This window comes from Bufo bufo, chromosome 8, assembly GCF_905171765.1.
Source record: "Bufo bufo chromosome 8, aBufBuf1.1, whole genome shotgun sequence".
Taxonomy (NCBI): domain Eukaryota; kingdom Metazoa; phylum Chordata; class Amphibia; order Anura; family Bufonidae; genus Bufo; species Bufo bufo.
Window position 1 is genome coordinate 107054745 of NC_053396.1, and position 24781 is coordinate 107079525.

General features: G+C 42.8%; 1 protein-coding gene across 1 annotated transcript in view; it reads right to left on the minus strand.

Moving 5' to 3' along the window:
• ARHGEF9 (Cdc42 guanine nucleotide exchange factor 9) overlaps positions 1-24781 on the minus strand; it is a 400716-nt gene that overhangs the window by 277814 nt on the left and 98121 nt on the right. The window contains exons 3-5 of the mRNA XM_040442123.1: positions 22658-22942; positions 21396-21540; positions 20870-20976 (exon numbers count right to left, since the gene is read on the minus strand). Coding sequence (XP_040298057.1) covers positions 20870-20976; positions 21396-21540; positions 22658-22942 — 537 coding nt within the window. The remainder of the gene's footprint in view (positions 1-20869; positions 20977-21395; positions 21541-22657; positions 22943-24781) is intronic.

Sequence of the window (24781 nt, forward strand, 5' to 3'; positions counted from 1 at the left end):
GTAGATGGATCCTACGTTCTAATGCCATGGGCCCTCTGGGGTTCAACGAAAAACTCGATATGAGTGTCTTTTTGTAACTTCTCAATATTCTATGTATGGTGTTTCTGTTATTTTTAATATTTCATTGATGTCTCATTTTGTAACATTAAGATGCACAACCCCTGTTGCTGACGTAGCCTACATTCGCAACATTATGCGACAGCCTACGTCAACACCATGCGCCTAAGTTTGCGCGTGTGACGCATAAAAGATGACGTCTTTTTGCGCCAAAGGGTTCATAGTATTGGCCAGATGAAGCGGTGATACGCGAAACGGCCGTCGCCATGTTCCTGTGATTGCACTGTTGTCTGTCATTTCCCTCTCTGCACTCAGTAAAGAAATTTTGCATCGAATGGTGAGTGCCGCTCATTCATTTCTATTTTTTTGGAGTTATAGTAGTATAGCCTCTAAAACACAGCCCTCTTAAATGGACCATATGTAACGCCTCAGAGTGGCATTATCACTTTTGCACCCTGCCACTATCTCCTATGGTTAACCTAATGTCATTCTAATATTGTGCATATCTATTTCCATGTAACTGTTTATGTTCAAATGTAATGTGCCTGGCTCACCAGCAGGTGGCAGTGCAGCGTCCCGCAAATGTGTGTAACTGGGACACTTTAAACATCTGCTTATTTATGTATTTATCTAATGTATGGTATTTCACATTATCAGTCTGGCAATGTCATTTCACCCATTCGCCCCTAGGTGGTGCTGCCACCACATTATATATACAGTGGGGGAAATAATTATTTGACCCCTCACTGATTTTGTAAGTTTGTCCAATGACAAAGAAATGAAAAGTCTCAGAACAGTATCATTTCAATGGTAGGTTTATTGTAACAGTGGCAGATAGCACATCAAAAGGAAAATCGAAAAAATAACTTTAAATAAAAGATAGCAACTGATTTGCATTTCATTGAGTGAAATAAGTATTTGAACCCTCTAACAAAAAAAGACTTAATACTTGGTGGAAAAACCCTTGTTTGCAAGCACAGAGGTCAAACGTTTCTTGTAATTGATGACCAAGTTTGCGCACATTTTAGGAGGAATGTTGGTCCACTCCTCTTTGCAGATCATCTCTAAATCCCTAAGGTTTCGAGGCTGTCTCTGTGCAACTCTGAGCTTGAGCTCCCTCCATAGGTTTTCGATTGGATTAAGGTCCGGAGACTGACTAGGCCACTCCATGACCTTAATGTGCTTCTTCTTGAGCCACTCCTTTGTTGCCTTTGCTGTATGTTTTGGGTCATTGTCGTGCTGGAACACCCATCCACGACCCATTTTCAGTTTCCTGGCAGAGGGAAGGAGGTTGTCGCTCAGGATTTCACGATACATGGCTCCGTCCATTTTCCCGTTTATGCGAATAAGTTGTCCTGTGCCCTTAGCAGAAAAACACCCCCAAAGCAAAATGTTTCCACCCCCATGCTTGACGGTGGGGACGGTGTTTTGGGGGTCATAGGCAGCATTTTTCTTCCTCCAAACACAGCGAGTTGAGTTAATGCCAAAGAGCTCTATTTTGGTCTCATCAGACCACAGCACCTTCTCCCAGTCACTCTCTGAATCATTCAGGTGTTCATTGGCAAACTTCAGACGGGCCTGCACATGTGCCTTCCTGAGCAGGGGGACCTTGCGAGCCCTGCAGGATTTTAATCCATTGCGGTGTAATGTGTTTCCAATGGTTTTCTTGGTGACTGTGGTCCCTGCTAATTTGAGGTCATTAACTAACTCCTCCCGTGTAGTTCTAGGATGCTTTTTCACCTTTCTCAGAACCATTGACACCCCACGAGGTGAGATCTTGCGTGGAGCCCCAGAGCGAGGTCGATTGATGGTCATTTTGGGCTCCTTCCATTTTCGAACAATCGCACCAACAGTTGTCACCTTCTCTCCCAGCTTCTTGCTAATGGTTTTGTAGCCCATTCCAGCCTTGTGCAGGTCTACAATTTTGTCTCTGACATCCTTGGACAGCTCTTTGGTCTTTCCCATGTTGGAGAGTTTGGAGTCTGCTTGATTGATTGATTCTGTGGACAGGTGTCTTTTATACAGGTGACTAGTTAAGACAGGTGTCCTTAATGAGGGTGACTAATTGAGTAGAAGTGTCTAACCACTCTGTGGGAGCCAGAACTCTTAATGGTTGGTAGGGGTTCAAATACTTATTTTACTCAATGAAATGCAAATCAGTTGCTATCTTTTATTTAAAGTTATTTTTTCGATTTTCCTTTTGATGTGCTATCTGCCACTGTTACAATAAACCTACCATTGAAATGATACTGTTCTGAGACTTTTCATTTCTTTGTCATTGGACAAACTTACAAAATCAGTGAGGGGTCAAATAATTATTTCCCCCACTGTATATATATATAGCTGGGGTGTGTCTAGAAGAGAGAGTAGAACAGAAAATGAAGTAGTTAGTGAGAGGAGGAAAGCAAGTGTATCGAGGAGAGAAACAGGCCTAAATCTACATGTAGCTGTTTTCTTTTCCTCTGGGTCCTGATCAAGCCTGATCAAGCCTGGAGAAGACAAACACAGCAACCAAGCACCAGACAGTGAGTCTATGTCTAAATATGAAGCAAGTCTAGTGAGGGTTACAGCTGAATCTAGCTTATGGACCTCATCAGCACACGTGCCTGAGAGCAACTTTCCAAGTGCTGGGACACAAATGGATAATTAGTGCGCAGAATTGTCCGTATTCACTAGAAGCCTTCTGGGATATTGTGGAAACCTAAAAACCTGAATCCTTCAGGAGAGCATCCTGCAAATAATGTAGCAGCAGACTGATGCCTGCCACGAGGGAGAACGGCCTTATTGGATAGCTCAAGATAAGTAGAATACAGCATATTTAGTACCGGAGTGCTATAGTTTGGACTTAGAATAATTACAGAAGTCTTGCCTGTAAAGTGTCAACCTTAAAGAGAACTCCTCAACTGACAATTGCCTAAACCTGATAAGTGTAATACAATTGAACTTATTTCTGAGTCATCACTTATGCCATATGAATGCACTTTATTGATGGACTGCAACATCTGCCTTGAGACTATTGATTCAAGGTAATATTCAATTGTTTTACAACTGACTCTTCATTACTACTACTACTACTACTATACTCAACATTTGCAACTTACGGTGCTGGCGTCACTAACACAGGGGCCCAGCCACCAAAGCACCTTAAATACCTACAACATCAAGGGCACCTCAACTTCCATCTGGCTGATGTTCCCTGCAATCGAGAGTTCCCGGGAGGATTTAGTGTTGTCTTCCTCATCACTGCATTCTGGCCCAGGGAGGCTCTGCTAACCGTGAGTACATGATCTACTACACTCATCGGCCCACCGTAGCCTCACGTGTTTTCCCTGCAGACCCGGTCGCTGCAGCAGCATAAATGGCAGAGCTACAGGTACATAGAATGGAACATTCCTTTCCTTTCTTACCCCCTCTGTGGTGTGGTGGGCATGTCCCACTTGCTGCAGGGAGGGAGGAGTTTAGTTTAGAGTTAGTTGAGCTTATCCCCTTCAAGGGGAAAGTTCTGGTTTACCCCCTTCCAAGGGAGGGTGTGCAGCAGGTGCACGTTGGACGCGCCTTGCCCAGGCCAGCTAGAGCACCTTCAACTCTGCTGGATGTGGAGTCAGGAGTAAAGTTCCCTTGACCAGTTTACAGTCAGAATACAAAAAGAAGTTGCAGCACCCAGAGAAATCTAAGTTATGCAGCTATACTGTCTGCACAGCAGAGTCAGAAAGCAACTGATGTAGCAGAGAGGAGTTTGCCTGCCAAGGCCTGCTGGAATCGGGACAAAGACTGTAAATTGTTTGGAGAAAAGCTGTTATCAACGTCATCACAAGGTCTGGACTCCATTTATTTCCCCATCCCCTTCATCAACAAACCCCCTTTCATTGCTGCAAAGCCAACGCCTGCGGTCCAGCGTATCCAGGTAGGAGCACTGTGACACATGCACATTAAGGGACATTATAGGCTACCCTACACCACTCTGGCATTCCAACACCTGGGTACCACCTACTACATCACTAAAAGGGGCCCTGTGTCCTTGTTGCTTCATTGCAGCTGGCGTCACAAAATTTTTTAGTAATTTTCCTCTTAAAGGGCCCTGGGGGGAGGTGCCCGCTGCATATGCCTCATAGACTTGTGCAGGGTGAGACTGGCCCATCAGAGTACCAGTGGGCTCGGGTTCTAATACAGAGGTCTCAAACACGCAGCACACATGCAGCCCCTGAGGCAATTATCTGCAGCCCGCAACCAGTTGGGCCACATCTGCCATGAGGGGGACACCTGCCTCTGAGGGAGCAACAGTTAACGGTGGGCAATGGGAGCCTATGGCCCCTTTTCCCATTGTCCAGCCTCATAGGCTTTAGACCACAAGGCCTGAAGACTATCAGACAGTAGAATGGTGAAGGAGCTCACGATGACATCATCTTGACCTACTGCGCCAACTAAGATCCAGCCCATGAGGACACAGTGACCTATGGCAATCAGGGCTGCAAGCTGGAAAGAGGTCTTTGGCCTGGTTCGCAGACGGTGTTGGAGAACAGAAGTCAGGTGACTTTTTTTATATCTCGGCACTACTGATGGCAGTATGGGGAGCATACTACACTACAGGGGTGGCATTATAATACATGTGTTGTGTGTGTTTCTAATATATTGTGTATTGTCATCATGTCTTTCAGTGTCAGGGTAAACCATTGGAGTGGATATCTTCCTGTGTATGTGGAGGCACAGCTGCCGGGCACAGAGGTCCGTCAGCGAATGGTCCAATGTGCTATGCACTGGGCTGTGGGCCAGGGGAGACTGATGTGTTCAGCAGAGCAGTGTTTTCTTGGCTGATGTATGGACACGGGGTCTGGGCACCCGCGCAAGATGCAGATTTATTGGTTTGGCGTGGATGCATTTGTTAAGAGAACAATATATGAAAGGAACGTGCGTTTGTTGTCTCTAGTGCGCCTGATCAGCCGCTGGAGATAATGACGTTGTCCTGTAAATAAACATGCATAAGGATCATAGTAACTTTATTTGGCATTGATCACTGAGCAAACCTGGATAAAGTTCGCTCCAGTGGTAATGGGAGTTAGCTGGCTATGTTATTCTAAATGATGGTGTCTTGTCTTCCTATGTCATCACTTCCTGCATCCTTATTACATGAAGTAAGTGGTAGGTGACGGGCCGGCCCCCTTTCTATTGTTACACCTTTTGTGAGTAAGAAATAAAAGTGAAGGAGAATGGGCAGGAGCAAGGCAGTGCTCAGCAGAACTGAACATGATAACACCTTTGTCTGAGTGGTGAAGAGATTTGCCTTTCCTTACACAAAGTCTGATGCGAGCGGATTTCTACTACAAAGATTTCAATTACACATGAGGCATTAATAGAGGCCACAGCTCTACATAGGGCATTGTAATACAGGGGTAATACGGGGGGGGGGGGACATTATACAGTATATACAAGCACTACAGGGGGCATTATAGTGCAGGGACACTACAGGGGTATAACTTAAGGAGGACATTAGAACTACAGGGAGCACTTCGGGGGGTCTTTGTAAATACTGGAGCTACTACAGGGGACATTATAACTACAAGGGCCACTTTAGGGTGCATTATAAATACTGAGGGCACTACAGAGGGGCTTTATAAATACTGGAGCTACTACAGGGGACATTATAACTACAAGGGCCACTTTAGGGTGCATTATAAATACTGGGGGCACTACAGAGGGGCTTTATAAATACTGGGGCTACTACAGGGGGCATTCTAACTACTGGGGCTACTACAGGAGGCATAATAAATACTGAAGCCGCAATTCTAACTACTGGGGACACTTTATTACCACTGTGTGCTCTATGGGGGCGCCTTATAGATCAGTCTTATTACTACTTGAGCTCTAAAGATATGCCTTATAGGGCCTTGTTACTGATGGGAGTACTATAGGGGTCCTAATTTCTACTGGGGGCACACATTGTTACTACTGGGGGACATTATTATTAGGCACAGCATGGAGGGTATTTCTTCTAATAGTGGCACTCTTGGGGAGCATTATCGTTATTGGGATAAGGTAGGGGGCACTATTACTATTGAGAGCAGTCTGGGAGCACTATTACTATGGGGGGAACAATCTGTAGGGCACTATATTAGCAGTATAGTGTTTGTGGGCACTGGGGGGAACAGCGGGTACAGTATTGGGCATAGCAGTGGGATGACAATTTTGGGGCACCAGGAGGAAAAGGTGAGGAAAGTAGAAAAGTAAGCAATATAAGATGTCTTTGTGCCAAACTTTACAGAGACAAGACACGGCTTAAAAGAGTCATAAAGGCGGTCTGGTCCAAATGGAGAAGATAAGGAAAAAAATATAAGAGGTATGTGGTTCTGTATCCTGTTAACAATAATTTTGTATTATATCGTATTTGAAATGAAAGTGGTTCGTCAACTTGAATTTTTTTCTATCTCTGTCCAACATATCCGTCCGCGTTTGAGACCTCAGCTCTAATAACATAGTGGGCCCCAAAGATCCAGGAGAATAAAACACCATATAGCTGCCTTTGGCACCAATCTCTTGCTACTAAGGTCTATGTCTTTGATTTACAACTTTTATTGATGACATAGCGGTTGGACCCTGAAAATAAATTCCTCTGGTAGACCCAAAGAACCCTAGTCTGACACTGCACTTATGCACAGGGCAGAGTGGCAAGGGCTTCTTGTGAATCCTGCTGTGTTTTAGAGAAGTTCTCTTATACAAGCATCTGTAGTTTGATGGCAAGCAATAACGATGCAGAGACCATCACCCAGCTTTTCTTTAACATACTGTAGAAATAACGGCCCTGATGTCCTATTGCTTTCCTTTAGCCTTATTGAACAGACCAGTGAAGATACGGGAGATAGACTTATGCACATCTCTGGGTGCCCGTCTATTCCTCTTAAAAATTCTCATCTATTTCATCAGCTCACATCCTCTATGTGCTGGTGTAAATGACTTGATCTGAACTTGTCCCTGGACTATAATGAAATGCAGGCCGCAACAAGCCTATAGATTAACCAATTTAGCTGTGTGATGCTATTTTTATCTGTCGGTGAAATATAAGAAGGCTCTTTTTTTTAACCTTATGACATCTCATCAATGCGAAGAGAGAACATTTTGTTAACACATGAGTGCCCAATGCATGTATGATGCATTTTTGTGTTTTACCAGACTTAAACTGACCTTACATATTGGATTAATGTCAACTATCCAACGAGACTGGCCAACTATCTAATGTGCACAAGAGCTTCCCGATCCCGATCTATTGTTAGGATCGACCCACTGCATTTAAACATGCCTGTTATTTTTGTTTTTATGCAAGATAAAATGCTACCAGAGGAGCTGCTCCTCTCCCCAAGTTCTGAGCATGCATGTGTTTGGTAGGGCTCGGAAGACATAGTTGTCGAATGACTTCCATTTAGATGTATGGTCAGTTATAGTGAATGTTTATTAGCAAGGCAGCCCAATTAGAAGGACTGTGTAATACTGAATAGGAACACAAGCCATAATGAGAATAAAACTATAGACATGGTAAAATAGGTTGTGGGACTTAATACCATGCAAACCAAGCAAATGTTCGGGGCTGCAGAGATCAGGGGACCCCCTGCGTGCCACAAGTGTTGGACTGTAAAAATTACTTACAGGGCCAGACATACTACCTGTGCAGCCGATTCAGCTGCACAGGGGCCCAAGGGTGGAGAAGGGCTTTCCCGGCTGTAGCAGAAGATCTCAGGCTGCACTGCTAAGTCCTAGTTCACACGTCAGTTATTTGGTCAGTTATTGGGAGCCAACCAGGTGCAGGTCAAAAACACAGAACAGGAGGAAATCTTTCCTTCATATCTGATCTCAGAGTAGGCATCCCTACTGGTTTTGCCTCAGAATAACTGATGGAAATAACAGACCAAATAACTGATGTGTGTACTGGGCCTCAGCTGAGAGTAGGATTTCACAGGCTGACAGGTATGGAGTTTGGTGGACTGCTGGGTGGAGAACTTAGCAGAGCAATGGGGACAGAGCTTAGTGGTGTGACGGGGGCCCCCAGGCATAACTTTGCTTGGTATCCCAGAGATTCCAAATCCGTTTGTGTGTATAATTTATGGTCAGTATCAGCCACCTGCACCCTGACCTACGGACTAAGTAAATTGGTGCCTCTATCATGAGCCACTCACTGTATTATTCTGCATCACCATCATTTAATTTCGTACTTGGTTTATCATTACTGGATAACATTTATTGGGTATTGTCTCTCTAATCCTCTATTGGTCCCCTGACGAACCCTATTGGGGGAAATGCATTGGGACAGTGTAGGGTTAATTAGGACACACTAGGAAAAGGGTCCCATGTAGGGTTCATCCATTATTAGGATTTTTCCCAGTGGTGAAGAGTAAGTAGGGTATATCAAGGTCAGCCCCCCCCCCCCCTTCCCAACAGACACACACCATTGTTTATGTTGCCTCCCTGTGTGCTATTCATAAAGCTTTAATTATCTTATTCTTTGAACAACGTAGGGTTAACTAGGGCGCAGTAGGGGAAGGTTCCTGTGTAGGTTTTACAGTCTATGTATACAGAGATTTCATAGGTTCCATGGGACAACAGAACACTTTTTTGCACTGAATGAAATAAACGAATGGGGTATAAAGTAGAACTGGCTTAGTTGCCCATAGCAACCAATCAGATTTTGCCTTTCATTTTTGATAGCTCCTTTGGAAAATGAAAGTCGGAATCTGATTGGTTGCTCTGGGCTACTAAGCCAGTTCTACTTTACACCAGTTTGATAAATAACCCCATAAGTTGTGAAAACAGCAAACAGGTGATGAATGAACACTACAAAACACTACAAAGGTGCAAACTAGACACTTATTTTGTTACCATTAGCAGGGCTTTTTTTCTGGCGGAACGCACCGGAACGGCGTTCCGCCACCTTTTGACATCGCAGCCTGCCATGCTCCAGCATCGCAGGCTGGATGTATCAGCGGGGAGGGACTGGGAGGAGGAGCTGGGGGCCGGTGCATTCACTGTGCTCCGGCCCCCAGCTCCAGTACAGTTATAGACTGACGTCACGTCCCTCTGACGTCACGTGCCTGACCGGCCTACTTTATGAATGAAGCAGGCGGCGCAGGCACGTGACGTCAGTCAGTGACGCTGCCGCTCGTCTGCCCGGCCGTCCTGGATTACGATAACAGCCCTGTGAGTAGGATCATGGATATATTGAATGTTCTACTACAGAGGGGGCCTCATAAATAGAATCATTATTCATTTTACACATTCTATAACTGTACTGGAACGGCAATGGGGGGGTCTGTGGATGGCACTGTTATGGGGTGGGGGGGGTCTGTGAATGGCACTGTTAAGGGGTGGGGGGGTCTGTGGATGGTACTGTTATGGGGTGGGGGGTCTGTAAATGGCACTGTTAAGGGGGGGGGGGGTCTGTGGATGGCACTGTTATGGGGTAGGGGGTCTGTGGATGGCACTGTTAAGGGGGGGTCTGTGGATGGCACTGTTATGAGGTGGGGGGTCTGTGGATGGCACTGTTAAGGGGGGGGTCTGTGGATGGCACTGTTATGGGGTGGGGGGTCTGTGGATGGCACTGTTATGGGGTGATGGGGTCTGTGGATGGCACTGTTATGGGGTGGGGGGGTCTGTGGATAGCACTGTTAAGGGGGGTCTGTGGATGGCACTGTTAAGGCGGGGGGTCTGTGGATGGCACTGTTATGGGGTGAGGGGGTGTCTGTGGATGGCACTGTTATGGGGTGGGGGGTCTGTGGATGGCACTGTTATGGGGTGGGGGGGGGTCTGTGGATGGCACTGTTATGGGGTGGGGGGTCTGTGGATTGCACTGTTATAGGATGGGGGGTCTGTGGATGGCACTGTTATAGGATGGGGGGGTCTGTGGATTGCACTGTTATAGGATGGGGGGGGTCTGTGGATGGCACTGTTATGGGGTGGGGGGGTCTGTGGATGACACGGTTATAGGATGGGGGGGAGGTCTGTGGATGGCACTGTTATAGGATGGGGATCTGCGGATGCCATCCCCAGATCCCCCATTAACAGTGCCATCCCCAGATCCCCCATTAACAGTGCCATCCCGAGATCCCCCATTAACAGTGCCATCCCCAGATCCCCCATTAACAGTGCCATCCCCATCTGGGGGGTTTCTTTGCTGGGCTGGACTTTTATAGCCCCCCCAAATTTTACTTGCATCCCTGTTCTCTAAAGGGGCGGTTTTAGGCGGCAGTCCTAGGGGTGGGTAGGGGCGTGGCCAGGGGAGGGGGGCTGAGTTCCACCACCTTTTCTCTGAGAAAAAAGCCCTGACCATGAGTATATATATATACACACAGTACAGACCAAAAGTTTGGACACACCTTCTCATTCAAAGAGTTTTCTTTATTTTCATGACTATGAAGGCATCAAAACTATGAATTAACACATGTGGAATTATATACATAACAAACAAGTGTGAAACAACTCAAAATATGTCATATTCTAGGTTCTTCAAAGTAGCTACCTTTTGCTTTGATTACTGCTTTGCTTTGGCATTCTCTTGATGAGCTTCAAGAGGTAGTCCCCTGAAATGGTGTCTTGAAGGAGTTCCCAGAGATGCTTAGCACTTGTTGGCCCTTTTGCCTTCACTCTGCGGTCCAGCTCACCCCAAACCATCTCGATTGGGTTCAGGTCCGGTGACTGTGGAGGCCAGGTCATCTGGCGCAGCACCCCATCACTCTCCTTCATGGTCAAATAGCCCTTACTTTCAAAGTTTTCCCAATTTTTCGGCTGACTGACTGACGTTCATTTCTTAAATTAATGATGGCCACTCGTTTTTCTTTACTTAGCTGCTTTTGTCTTGCCATAATACAAATTCTAACAGTCTACTCAGTAGGACTATCAGCTGTGTATCCACCTGACTTCTCCTCAACGCAACTGATGGTCCCAACCCCATTTACAAGGCAAGAAATCCCACTTATTAAACCTGACAGGGCACACCTGTGAAGTGAAAACCATTTCAGGGGACTACCTCTTGAAGCTCATCAAGAGAATGCCAAGAGTGTGCAAAGCAGTATTCAAAGCAAAAGGTGGCTACTATGAAGAACCTAGAATATGACATATTTTCAGTTGTTTCACACTTGTTTGTTATGTATATAATTCCACATGTGTTAATTCATAGTTTTGATGCCTTCAGTGTGAATCTACAATTTTCATAGTCATGAAAATAAAGAAAACTCTTTGAATGAGAAGGTGTGTCCAAAATTTTTGTCTGTACTGTGTGCATATATATATATATATATATATTGTAAGAAGGTACAAGGAATCATTGTGAATGATAGGTACGTGTAATCGAGGTTCCTGGCCTCGGTGGAGTAAGAGACAGTTTTTATGTGTCAGCAGCAGTTGCTGTTTGACACCTTAAGGCCTCATGCACACGGCTGTTCCGTTTTTTGCAGTCCGTAAACTGCGGATCCACAAAAAACGAAAGCCGCCCGTGTGCCTTCCACAATTTGCGGAACGGAACTGCGACCCATTGTAGAAATGCCTATTCTTGTACGCAAAATAGAATAGGACATGCTATATTTTTTTTGCGGGGCCACGGAACGGAGAAAAGGATGCCGACAGCACACAGAGTGCTGTACGCATCTTTTGCGGCCCCATTGAAGTGAATGGGTCCGCACCCGAGCAGCAAAAACTGCGGCTCGGATACGGACCCGAAAAAACGGTTGTGTGCATGAGGACTAATACTTAGTATGGCTGTATAGCTGATCTGGGATGGCTCTTACTGGGAGTAGTCAAAGTGCTGGGTGGGTGACTACTCCCCATGTTCCAGGCCAGATTTTGCCAGGCCTAAAAACCAGCCAGCACTGCCAGGTGAGGAGGATGGCCTTAGTCTGACAGTGGAGCTCAGGTGTGTGTGCTGGGATCTGAGGCTTGTACCATGCTGGTGAGCTGAGACCCATCTGTAAGGGAAACGGGCCCCCTAAAAGCCTGCTATGGACTGCTGGAGGCAGAACTGCCAACAAGGTGATTTTTGCTATGTGGACTTTCCATTGTATGTGAACTAACACCAAGACTGCAAAGTGATGTTTTGTTTTTGCTTTATATGTGAATAAACACGGAAGTTTGATTTAAGAACTGGCAATTTGCCTCTGTACTGCGTCCGCTCCCCTGTCTACCAGAGCGAATCCCCACAATATACATATATTACAACATTTTGAGTTTATCAGAGCAACTCAACCTACCCTCACCCTAATGGACGCATATCTTGTGTATATATATGCTATATACTGGATGTATATAGCATATCTGAAGCCGGAATTCCACATGGCTAATGTGACCACCTTCTTCTTTGTATGTTTTTGTATAAACTTTTACTATGCAGAGCCAAGGTGGCTTATAACAATGCTTCTAGGTAGTTCTAAGCAAGAGACAGGAGGGATTCCTCAGTATTGCAGTACTGTATCTCCTGATTATTAAGACATAGTGGTGGGGGTATATCCAGGCAAAAACTGAATTGACTATTGCGCAGAAATTTACATAAACATGAAACCAGTGGAGAGCATTATTATGGAAAAGTATCACAGTATATGGCAAAGATGAGAACTCCAAGCTTATTCTACTTAAAATTTACTACAGGGGTGCTATCACCCTGAAGATGAGGTAGCTGTTTTCTACATTATCTTCACATGTTTGCTAAGAAACACCATAGGTTGCATTGTAGTTTCTATAGGAACACTGCTCGGAGGAAGCAGTTAGGAGAATTCAGAAACATTCAGTTACATCTGATAAAAACATAAAGGTAGATTTTCAAAGCTAAATGCACCAGAATTCTGGTTTAATTTTCACCAAAAACTCAGTTGTGTGCCACATTTATTATTTGCTTTTGTCAGTTTTTGCAAATCGCTCGGCACGGGTATGACTTACGGAAATACATAAGCTATCCATATTTCCTGTACCCTTTTCTTCAATAAACATGCATACTGGGCTCAGCGTAGCATTTGTGCCCCTTCTATAGGGTGAGAAGAATATGCCACTGCCAGAGACCTCTAGTGGCCACTTTTTTCTCATAGGAAAAAAGGATCAGGAATGTTGAACAATACACATACACGTTAGATGATCGGCGGGTCCCAGTAAAATTGAGGGCTTCAGCTGATGTTCATCTAATGTGTATTACTGCCTATAGAGATTCCAGGATGCTAACACTCATCCTGCACCATACGAAATCTTGCTTTCTTAGGGCTCATGCACACAAGCATAATGGCTCAGTGCCGGTGCTGCGGACCACAAATAGCGGTCCGCAATGCACGGGCACTGGCTGTGTGTACTTTGTTTGCAGATGCGGACCAATTGACTTGAATGGATCCCTGATCCGCAAGTTACAGCCAAAAATAGAATATGTTCTATCTTTTTGCGGTGCAGAGGCATGGAATCGAAAGCCCACAGAAATGCTTCATAGTGTTTCTATGGGCTTCCGATCCGTGCCTCCAATCTGCAAAAGATAGGTGAAGTCCTATCTTCGGTCGTATCTTGTTGATCACGGACCCATTCAAGTCAAAAGGTCCGTATCCGCAAAGCGGAGTTCACACAGCCAGTGCCCATATATTTCGGACCTGTCGTTTGCGGTCTGAAATATGGGCACTGAGCCCTTACGTTTGTGTGCATGAGCCCTAATTCTAGGCACTAAATATCCAGTATAGGTGAAGCCAGACAGAAGCTGTGGGCCAGCTGTGGAGTCTGAGGACACAAATTTGTGTAAACCTTGAAAACACGGTAGTCAGGAATTATTACTACATGTCACATGGATTTATGTCATTTTAAGAAATGTTCTTCACAGAATGAGAGAATGGCTCTGGACTAGACCTAAATTATATACTTCTGGTCTATGAACTGCTTCAACTATTTACTTTCCCAGCTCATATTGAAAATTCTGCTTGTTAACAGCAACTGGTTTGCAACTGGGTTCTCCTTCAAGAAACAATTTCAGGGCATGTGGTTGAACACAAAGTTAAGTCACAAATGTGGCATAATAAGCAATTGCAGAACATACTGTATGGGATTAAACACTTGAATGTTACCGAACTATACAGTAGTCTACTTAAAGGAAGTCTGTCACTTACTTTGAGCATTTTAGACCGCTCATATCACGTTATAGCACAGTTGCCCAACATAGAAATATTACCTTTATTGTGTCTGTCCCACGTCTGCAGATTAAGCCCCGCAAGTGCCCAGGGGCGACGTTATGGCCGCCAGTGCCCAGGCCCCTCTCCTATGTGCCAGCATAACTGCTACCCTTGCAGTCATCCGGCCCGCCCTCCTCTCCTACTTCATCCTCCGCTTCTGTCTTAGAGATCTTGTGCGAGCACCGGTTACTGCTGGGCCCGCACATGCGCACTGTTAAGATCGGTGCCTCTGCCCATGGCGGGCAGAGCAGTGCACATGCGCGGACCCAGAGAGGCCGTCCAGAGCCAGGTTGCACCAGGAGTGGCTGCTAGCTTTTTCCTGTTCAACAGTACCAATGTGGCTATCCAGGAGGCTACCCGCTGCCACAATCTGCCGTTTCCTAATGGGTTGAACCTGCCACTCCACACTTAATCTGCCCTGTGCATCCACCCTTGGTCACGAACATGCATCATCTCCTATATGTCTTGTCTGTTATGGGTTGCCTGCTTCAGATTTCACCCACTCGATTTTAATAAGTAGCAAAATCTCCATGCAAATCTTTACCTCGACACATATTGTTTGGGAATCTTTCAGTATTCTGCTGTGATTTTTCTGTTAAGTCTGAACCCCCAACTTCAAACATTTTTCTCTCCTACAAGGGCTGAGAAGTTTAAAGCAATCAAGCAACGGGATGGGGAGTCATATGAGATTATACTAAGATTATACTACTTTAATAAGTGCTGTAAGGCCCCATACCCCAAACAAGACAATACCTGATAGACAATGGGATATAAGCATCTCAACACACTCCCTGTACTACAATAGGGTTGTCTTGTGTTTCCAGCACCTTATTTCTCAACAATATGAAATTCTTTCTGCTTTCATATTTTAAAAGATAGAAAGACAGACAATGAAATGAGTGAAAAGACATAAAACACAAAACATTTGTGTGGCTTGGTTCAATCAATTCTAAATCTATTGAAGAATACAGCTAAGCTACTCGAATCCCATTTAAAAAAAAAAAGATTATACAATATTCCAATAATATAGCGCGAACTCATATTTACTCTGTGGGAATAGAAACATACTAAATCTCTCAAGCAAATCAATTTTCTTTTTAAGATATAAAACTTCAATCATATTAATTCAAACCTGTACACCTGTCAGAAGTTGCAAGAACGCTTCTATGGGATCATTTTGCAAATTCTTCCATTTGCTAGATAAATACTTGAGAATAATCACAGTACAATTATGTCTGTCTTTGACTAAAGGAGAGATGAAAATGCTTTGACAATAGTAATGCCTTCCTTATATCCCAAGGTAAAGATGCTGCCAAAGAGAAACATTTCATTGCATTTTTCCCCTTTGAACATATATCCAGCAGATTCAGTATTTCTGGTTGAGCAAATGTGCAGTACTATAATAATAATAAAATAAAATAAAAACTTTGCTAGCATTTCATTTGTTCAGTATTCTGTCAGGCCATAGCAATATTGCATATGGCCAAATTACCTGAAGCCAAAATACAGCAGCCATAGGCGTTTATAGGGTAAAACTGTGCCTCAGAATGCCCCCAATTTCTTATTAGAGGGGTATGTAGTTCTTCATTCCAAGAAGAAAAGGAAGTGGACATATTAAAGATGTTATCCCATGAAAATAAAAATCGGACATCATATAGCACATCATATAGTACATAGCTAGAACTAGCCCTGTACCTCAATGGATCCAAAGATCTCCCCATTCATTGTTCCGATTTATCTGCTAGATTTATTACGAACTGGCAGCTCAGGGGGTGTGTCCTTTCTCTGGGGATGTGTGCATTCTTAGGGCGTGTGTCCTTTCTCAGGGGGTGTGTTCTTTCTGGTGCAGCTCCTCCCTGTAACTGTCTCAGCTTCTAATAGTAGATATGACTGGTGGAAGGAGAGAACTGAGCATGTGCGACCACCTCTGCTATGTTACTACGGTAGACAGAAAAATAAAGAAAAGAACAAACAGAAAATTGCGCTATACAGATAGATTTCATTGAATAACTCAGCAGATATACTACATTTTTAATTACATGCAATTACAAACAGCATTCAGATCCAAGTCCTGGTTTGAAAACTGCTGAATATTTTTCATGGAACAACCCCTTTAAAGATTTCAGAAGGTTTTCCCTTTTTCACGTACTCCTAGGGTTTTCTGCCATATTTGGTTGAAAAAAGTGAGGCACTAAACACTAGTGAAATAAGACTAAAATATAACCTATTTCCCTAAATATTAATGGAGAGGGTCTTACAGTGCCACACATTTTGGGATTTCAATATTGGCCAATATGCTTAATGGTGGTCAAGCCAAACCAGCTTTTTGCATGTCTCCACAGGTATTTTTGCCCATTCATCTTTAGCAATGAGCTCCAAATCTTTCAGGTTGGAGGGTCTTCTTGCCATCACCCTGATCTTTAGCTCCCTCCACAGATTCTCAATTGGATTTAAGTCTGGACTCTGGCTGGGCCACTCCAAAACGTTAATGTTGTTGTCTGCTAACCATTTCTTCACCACTTTTGCTGTCTGTTTTGGGTCATTGTCATGCTGAAATGTCCACTGGTGCCCAAGGCCAAGTTTCTCTGCAGACTGCCTGATGTTGTCGTTGAGAATCCTCATGTATTGCTCTTTTATCATGGTGCCGTTTACTGTGATTAGGTTTCCTGGTCCATTGGCTGAAAAACACCCCCAAAGCATTAGGTTCCCACCACCATGTTTGACAGTGGGGAGGGTGTTCTTTGGGTTGAAGGCTTCTCCTTTTTTACGCCAAATGAAGGAAACATCATTGTGACCAAACAATAAAATTTTTGTTTCATTTGACCATAACACAGAAGACCAAAAGTCTTCTTCTTTGTCCAGATGAGCTTTTGTGTGCCTGGTCTGCATCCATGGAACCCAGCAGTGTGCAGTGTTCGTTAGATTGTCTGCCTTGAGACATTGCCACCAGCAGAGCCCAGATTCACCAGGATGGCCTTGGTGGTGATCCTTGGGTTTTTTTTCACCTCTCTAACTATCCTCCTGGCCAGCACAGGTGTCACTTTTGGCTTCCGACCACGTCCTCTGAGATTTTCCACAGTGCGGAACATCTTGTATTTTTGGCTCAAATGTAAATAAAAGCTGAGAAATGTTTTTTTTTTCCCCACAATAATGCCTCTTGTACATCATCTTATTATCTTTTGGGATTGTCATTTCCCGTCAAAAAATTACTTGCTGGTTGAATAAAAGTAACTTTAAGTCAAAATTTGCCATGGGTATGAATAATTATGGGCAGCACTGTATATGTTATGTTATTGTGACGTGTTGGGGTGAAATCACACACAGAGATTTATTGCAGAAGTTTCTGCAGCTGTCTGAATGGGGCTTGCAGAAATCCACGTGCTTGACTCCAGCAACACCCCATTCAGATGAAACTGATATACATTCACAGATATTTCACACACAAATCTGTGTATGCATGTTCAGCTTTTTAAGGGATCTGTCACCTACAGTAATACATGAATAATTATGCTGCCCATGACTCCAGATTACTCATTTCTATGTGGACACTTACCCCAATTACCCTGCTGGGCGCCCACAAACTGGCTGTGGAATGTCCTCTCCATTATGTGTGCATGTATCCACATACACATTACTGATCTGGGGTTATCAGCAACAATACTATCAACAATACTTGAAGGGAACCTGTCACTATGAAATGCAGTGCAATCAGCAGGCATCATGTTATAGAGCAGGAGGAGCTGAGCAGATTAATATTTGTTGGATTCTCTTTAGCAGCACTTGCCAGAGGTGACACATCTCCTTTACAATCAACATAAGACCTAAATGATGCAGGTCCTAAAGGTGCCCATAACCCTTCAATAAATTGTGCTTTTGGTTATCTTTCCTGACTCTCTCATACACATACATGCCTGGTTCAGGTGAGCATGTATGTGCTTTTAGTGGGCAGAGAGGAGAAAGTCCCCCCACCAGACGCCTATGGTGATGGCTAATCTCTCAACTAAAGAAAAGGACCGGGCATTGAAGTTGAACGCGTCCTATCGAAAGATCCTCATACACATTAGATTGTCAGCAGATCAACAAAAATGGCTAGTTGAGCCAACATTACACTAATGTTCATGCAGCCTGTGTTGGGCAGAAAAGACTCTGTACATTCCCGTGTAAGACTCTTGTCCATGCTGAGATACATTTTCTTCTCTCTTTCGAGTCCTACCTATAATTAGCTGAGTAGAGTACATAGTGATTGAATCACAGCACCCTGTGTGTAATACCGGGTTATGGAGATTCCCGACAGGGATCCCCTACTGCTTTCACATGCTTGAGTTTCTTTCTAAGAAAAAAGGTTCTGTGGCACATGATTAGAATCAATGAGAGTCATAAATCTTCAATGACACAGAATCCTCTCCTTGCTGTAATCAGGTCATTAACGCCTACACCGTACAAGTCAGTGTAATAATTCCACTGGGATCTGTACATCTCCTGGAATACAGATGTATCAAGCGTAAAACAAAGTGTATGGTAAGTGCATGTATGTCATCAAACCCTCGACTATTGCAGCCAGGAGATTGCACGCAATGTTAATTAACGGTAATGAGTAACACTAATTTACTATTTACCAGTCCATGACCTCCGCTTCTTTCATATGGGTTGGTTGTAATGATTGCATTGATTCCCTTGGCTGAGGTCTTCATCAGACAGGTTTTACAAGCGCAGAACTGGAATCTCTTGAGAGTGGGTTCAACAGACTCGGAGCACCCAGAACTTCATCAAGAGTCTATGGCCTATTTATCAAAACCTACATGCAAAATTAAATTCCCCAGAATCATCCAGCAAAAAAATATAAATATTCTGCTGAAGTGACTTTTTTAATTGATCTTCTTTCTGTGTTGCCCAATTACTAGAAATCAGAACTAGGACTTGAGCTGTGAGTCACTGCAGCAGTATTTAGAAGACATGGCTAACCCTCTACTATCTTCAAAGCATAGTTATCTTCAAAGGATTTTATTTCCCACGTTCACTTATAACGCTGTTAAAAAGAAAATGCTGAAATAATTTGATTTTCGTTTTTGAAAACCTGTGCGCCAGGCTCAGCATGCTGTGCAATGTGCTGCCAGCCCATGCACCAGCGTTAATTTGTTGTCTCACTCCCACACGACAGTGCACCTGATCTATTTGTATGCAGCTGAGATGCTGCTTGATGTAGTTATCGCAATGGTTTGCCCCCTTAGGATGTGTCATGCTAATCACGCTCAAAAATAACTTCTCCTCTCACCAGCTATATGAAGGTTGAGCACTTCAACCCCATAGCTAGTGTGAACCTGGCTACCGGGTTTAACTCTTTCATTTTCATGGAAATTGGTAACGCCTTACTTACCCAAACGCATCTTATTGTAGGCAAACTCCACTACCACATAGACTGTCATCAAAATGCTATAGAAAAAGCAAACCTTCTACTTTCCCCTCTAGATTCTCTTTGAAAGACGAGGCTTATTAAAAATAAATAATGCAAACTTTCTGGGGAACTGGAGCAGCGCTCATGAGTTTTCTAGTGCACCAGCTGCATAGTCACAGACTTTACTATTAGGAATTAGGAAAACATATGTTGGATTTTACTACTAGAAATGCCCCTGCTTAAAAGCAAAGATTGAAATTCTTTTGCTATGAAATTCCAGGAATGTTCCAGACCATTGATTCCCAACTGTAGAGGAACCTATGAAAAATCTTTCTACTCCCAGAGGAACCCTGCTCTTATTTCTTGACAAACTAGATGTGGGAGTACTTTATTTGAACAGGCTGAAGCATCTTTGAACAAGCGAAAAGTTATGTTCGGTACCAAAAGTGACTGGTCTAGCTGCTTCAGTGTTTTGAGGAACTCCTGACCAGGACTCAAGGATTCCAAAGACTCTTGTGAATGCTGGCTGAGAAACACTGGTAAGATTTGCTAAGCTAAATGAGCCACAATTTTAGCTCAATTTGCTCCAAACAATTGGTGTACATGCCTTACACCAGATTATTATGTGTTTTAGACACTTTTTGTGCCTCATTAGTTTTGAGAATTGTCTAAAAAGGAAGTGTGTTTTAGAGAAAAGGGGATGGCTTAAATTGAGCCAAATTGCACTAAAGTGTTGGCGCAAAATATTGGTCTAGTGTAAGCCAATTAAGAGGTGGCGTAATGTCTTACAACATCAACATGTACCATATCATTCACACAACTTGAGGCACTTCGATATTGGTGCATCTTCTGCCTTGTAGACAATAATAATAATTATATTGCATTGTCCTATACGGTGTACCAGGACACTGTAAATACAGACTGGAAATCTTCATCTGGCCATACCAGTGTGGAGCTAATTTTGTAGGAAAAACTCAACATTCACATAAAATATGAATATATGACAATATGCATCATGTTTAGTAGCACATATTTCTTAAGGTATGACAGTAAGTACCAACCTGTATCTAACTATTCATAATGGTGTGAAGACTAGAGCATGCTTACACATACAGTATATGAATAGAATTATTGATAATTTCAACAGAATCTACATGGTTGGCAAGGTTTTAGTAGCCCTTTCCTTTTCTAGAACTTTTGCTTCATGAAGATTATAAAGATCAATCATACATACATGAAAAACAGGATGCATAAAACCTCATACCTGGTGCACTGGAAGTTGATGGGACTCAATATTTATAGGCTTCCACCTCCTCCCCTTCCTGCTGTCTCTACGAACCTCCAGAGTCTTCGATCCAAGATCATCCTCTACTAAAATAAACATATGCATATTAAACACAACCTGCTCCTCTAAGAGTCTAAGTCTGGCCTTACACAAGATACCTGTAGACTAAACGCTTTATCATCCAAAAGCTATCTCATGTGACCCCTTCCCCATACATATGCATGTGTCCTGGACAGAAGAGGGAGAGAGGCTGATGCTATAAACCTCCCAAGGCAGCAAAATGATCACATTTGTTAAAATCCTAATTGGGAGGCCCCACAAACACTATATCATTGCTCCGCCAAAATCAGCAGGTTTGGCCAATATATACTTCAGATGTGCATTTCTTGCCAGATTTTAGCCCCCATCTTCCAAATATTTTGCCTCAGTCCCATGTTAGCTCAAACGTGCTGTAGGTGTCCCCCAGATATTATTGCCATGACCACACCTCATTTACTTTACTAACCTGTGCTCATTAGCTTCTTTTTTATCCATCCAACTTGATCAAGTCCAGATGGAGTGCTCTGAGAAAGAGGTAGTGACATACATCTATCCAGCGGGAACTTGAAAGAAGGGGGCACAGTGAGTGGAGTTGGGGGCAGTCTCAGAGGCTGAAAAGAAGAATTACAATATCATATATAAATAATAAAGTAATATCATGAAGTATAAATCTGAACACATGCCACCTCCCCTAAATTTGTGGTTGGCTCGAAGAGCCAACCTATAGAAGTAATAGTTTGTGAGAGGACACTATTTTTTGTGTTTTTTAAAATGGAGTATATAAAGCTGCTATTGTGTTAGTAAAAAGATGCTATATTTTATTGTGTGTCATGCCTTGTATGGTGTGCAATGTTTGGCATGCTTACTATTCTTTAATGTAAGACCAACACCAAAACATCCTTCAAAAGACACTGTAAGGTCATAAACTCACCTAAAAAACAACATCTAGATGCAATAAGTGCTAGACCACACCATGCATATCTAAAAATATTAATCAAAACAAGTAAAAAAAAAATAAAAAAATAAAAATGTAGTGCAATGCACCATAAAAACTCGAGGGTACAAGTAGTAAGTATGTAAGACTAAACCAGCATCAATGATTTACTGACACCAGTACCAACTACAATGTTTGCATGCATACAGCCAGTTATCAACATAGGGTGCATAGAAAGGCAAGTGTCATGGCTAATACACACCACACCTCATGTGTTTTGCCAACCTGCTTCATCTTTCTCTTTTAGCTGGCTACCGTAACAAATAAGAAAAAATCCAATATCTTTGTAAGCAATGCTACCATTCCTTCTTATTCACTAACTTGTAGCCATCTTACATGTTGGGTGCAAATCCTCTTTAGCTACTGTGTCCCACCAGTCATTTCCTGATGCTTAATCGTTCAATTATTAGTAATGGAAAGTATGAAGACTTTTGAATGAGAAGAATCATAGATTGCAGTAACTTCCAGTGATTTCATTGTAGGGATACCTACATGCCCATTTCTCTACAGAGCTGGGTCACATTCTCTCAGGGCTTTCTAGGCTCCCAGAGTCACTTTTTGACCCACTAACTAGTCAGAAACTATTAAGGTTGAGACTCCCTTTAATGTAATTTATCATTAAGTCAGAAACCATGCAACATAATACTGATTTATATTACACAACGCCTTGATTAATGAATCAATATAAGATAAAACATGAAATACTGGAGAAAAGGTAGAAATGTGAAGCTCACCGGGAGAATACTTTCATCTTTGGTTAAAAGACCAGAGGTCATGACTTTAGTGGACTCATCACTCTTCTGGTCACTATCTGAGTCACTTGCGAGGCTGGTGTCATTGTCTAACCCATCATTGGTATCAGTGTCGTTTTTAGCTAATATGGATTCATCCTCTTCCTCGTATTCCGTTTGCAAGTCATTATTGATCTGCACCTGATCAGTCAATTCTGCACCTTCAAATTCATTCACAGTCAATTCCTCCTCTCTGGTGATTTCGACAATTCCATTATGCCATCGTTCCTAGACGGGATAAATTCACAAATCACGGAAACATGAAAGAATGGTCAAAGAGCATCACTACTTCCAAAAATAAAAGCCAAGGTACAGTTAAACAGGAATGAAATGACGACTAAAATTTAAAAGAGTCCATGAAGAATTATGAAATTATAGAAAAGATCATAGAGAGGTCCCTTCATAGGTGCAGACCACGGGGACCCCATGTTGACGTCCTATAATTACAGTGAACAACGATCAACCTTACATTTTACTCAGACCAAAATTCCTGTATGTTTTGCCTGTGGATCTCGAGGAAACAATCTGTGGCTGACCCTCTGAGATGATATGCAGTTGGAACTGCAGTGGAAACCTTCCTTGGATTATCCTAATTTAAAGGGGGTTGTGCACTAATTTCCAGACCTCTCAGACTGCATTGGTTATCATACGTACCTGATCTCCAGTGCTGGGTCCCAGCCTTGTAAGCTTGCTTGAGTACTTTAACACTGTGGCCAGATTAAAGTTGTGGCCAGTCACTGGCTGCAGTGGCATCAAACTGGACATTTACATGGAGGGATCCAATATAATCAGTGGAGGACGAGCTGGGACTCAACGCCAGAGATCAGGTAGGTATGATCACCAACGCGGTTCCCACCACTCTGAGGGGAAATTAGTGTACAACCCCTTTAATGGATATTTTAGTATCTACTATATGGATTCCCATTAAAAGCAAAGACATGTTTATGTTAACCACTTCCAGACTGGGCCATTTACCCCCTTCCTGACCAGGCCTAATTGAGCAAATCTGACATGTGTCACTTTATGTGGTAATAACTTTAGAATGCTTTTACTTATCCAAGCCATTCAGGGATTGTTTTTTTGTGACATATTGTACTTCATGTTAATGGTAAATTTGAGTCAATATGTTTTACCAGTACCTTTATTTATAAAAAAAAAATCCAAAAGTTAATGAAAATTTGAAAAAGTTCACTGTTCTTTAAATTTGAATCTCTCTGCTTTTAAGACAGATAGTGATGCCTCATAAAATATTCATTAATAAACATTCCCCATATATCTACTTTATGTGGGCATCATTTTGGTAATGTCATTTTTTTTTTTAGGACGATAGAAGGTTTAGAATTTTTGAAGCAATTTTAGAAATTTTTAGGAAAATTTCCAAAGTCAACTTTTATAAAGACCAGTTCAGTTGTGAAGTCACTTTGTGAGGCTTACATAGTGGAAACCCCCATAAATGACCCATTGTAGAAACTACACCCCTCAAGTTACTTAAAACAGATTTTACAAACTTTGTTAACCCTTTAGGTATTCCACAAGAATTAAAGAAAAATGGAGATGAAATTTCTAAATTTAACTTTTTGGGCAGATTTTTAATTTTAATCAATTTTTTTCTTTAAGACATCAAGGGTTAACAGCCAAACAAAACTGAATATTTATTACCCTGATTCTGAGGTTTACATAAACACCCCACATGTGGTCATAAACTGATGTAAGGCCACACGGAAGGGCGCAGAAGAAAAGCAGCACCATATGGTTTTTGTAAGGCAGATTTTGCTGAACTGGTTTTTAGATGCCATATCCCATTTCAAGCCCCCCCTGATGCACCCTTACAGTAGAAACTCCCAAAAAGTGACCCCATTTTGGAAACTATGGGATAAGATGCCAGTTTTATTGGTACTATTTTGGGGATTTTTGACACAGTTTTTTTTTTTTCATCTGACAGGGTAGATCATGTGCTATTTTTATAGAGCAGGTTGTTACGGACACAATGATATCAAATATGTCTACTTTCTTTGTTTGTTTCAGCTTTACATAATAAAGCGTTTTTGAAAAATAAATTATGTTTTT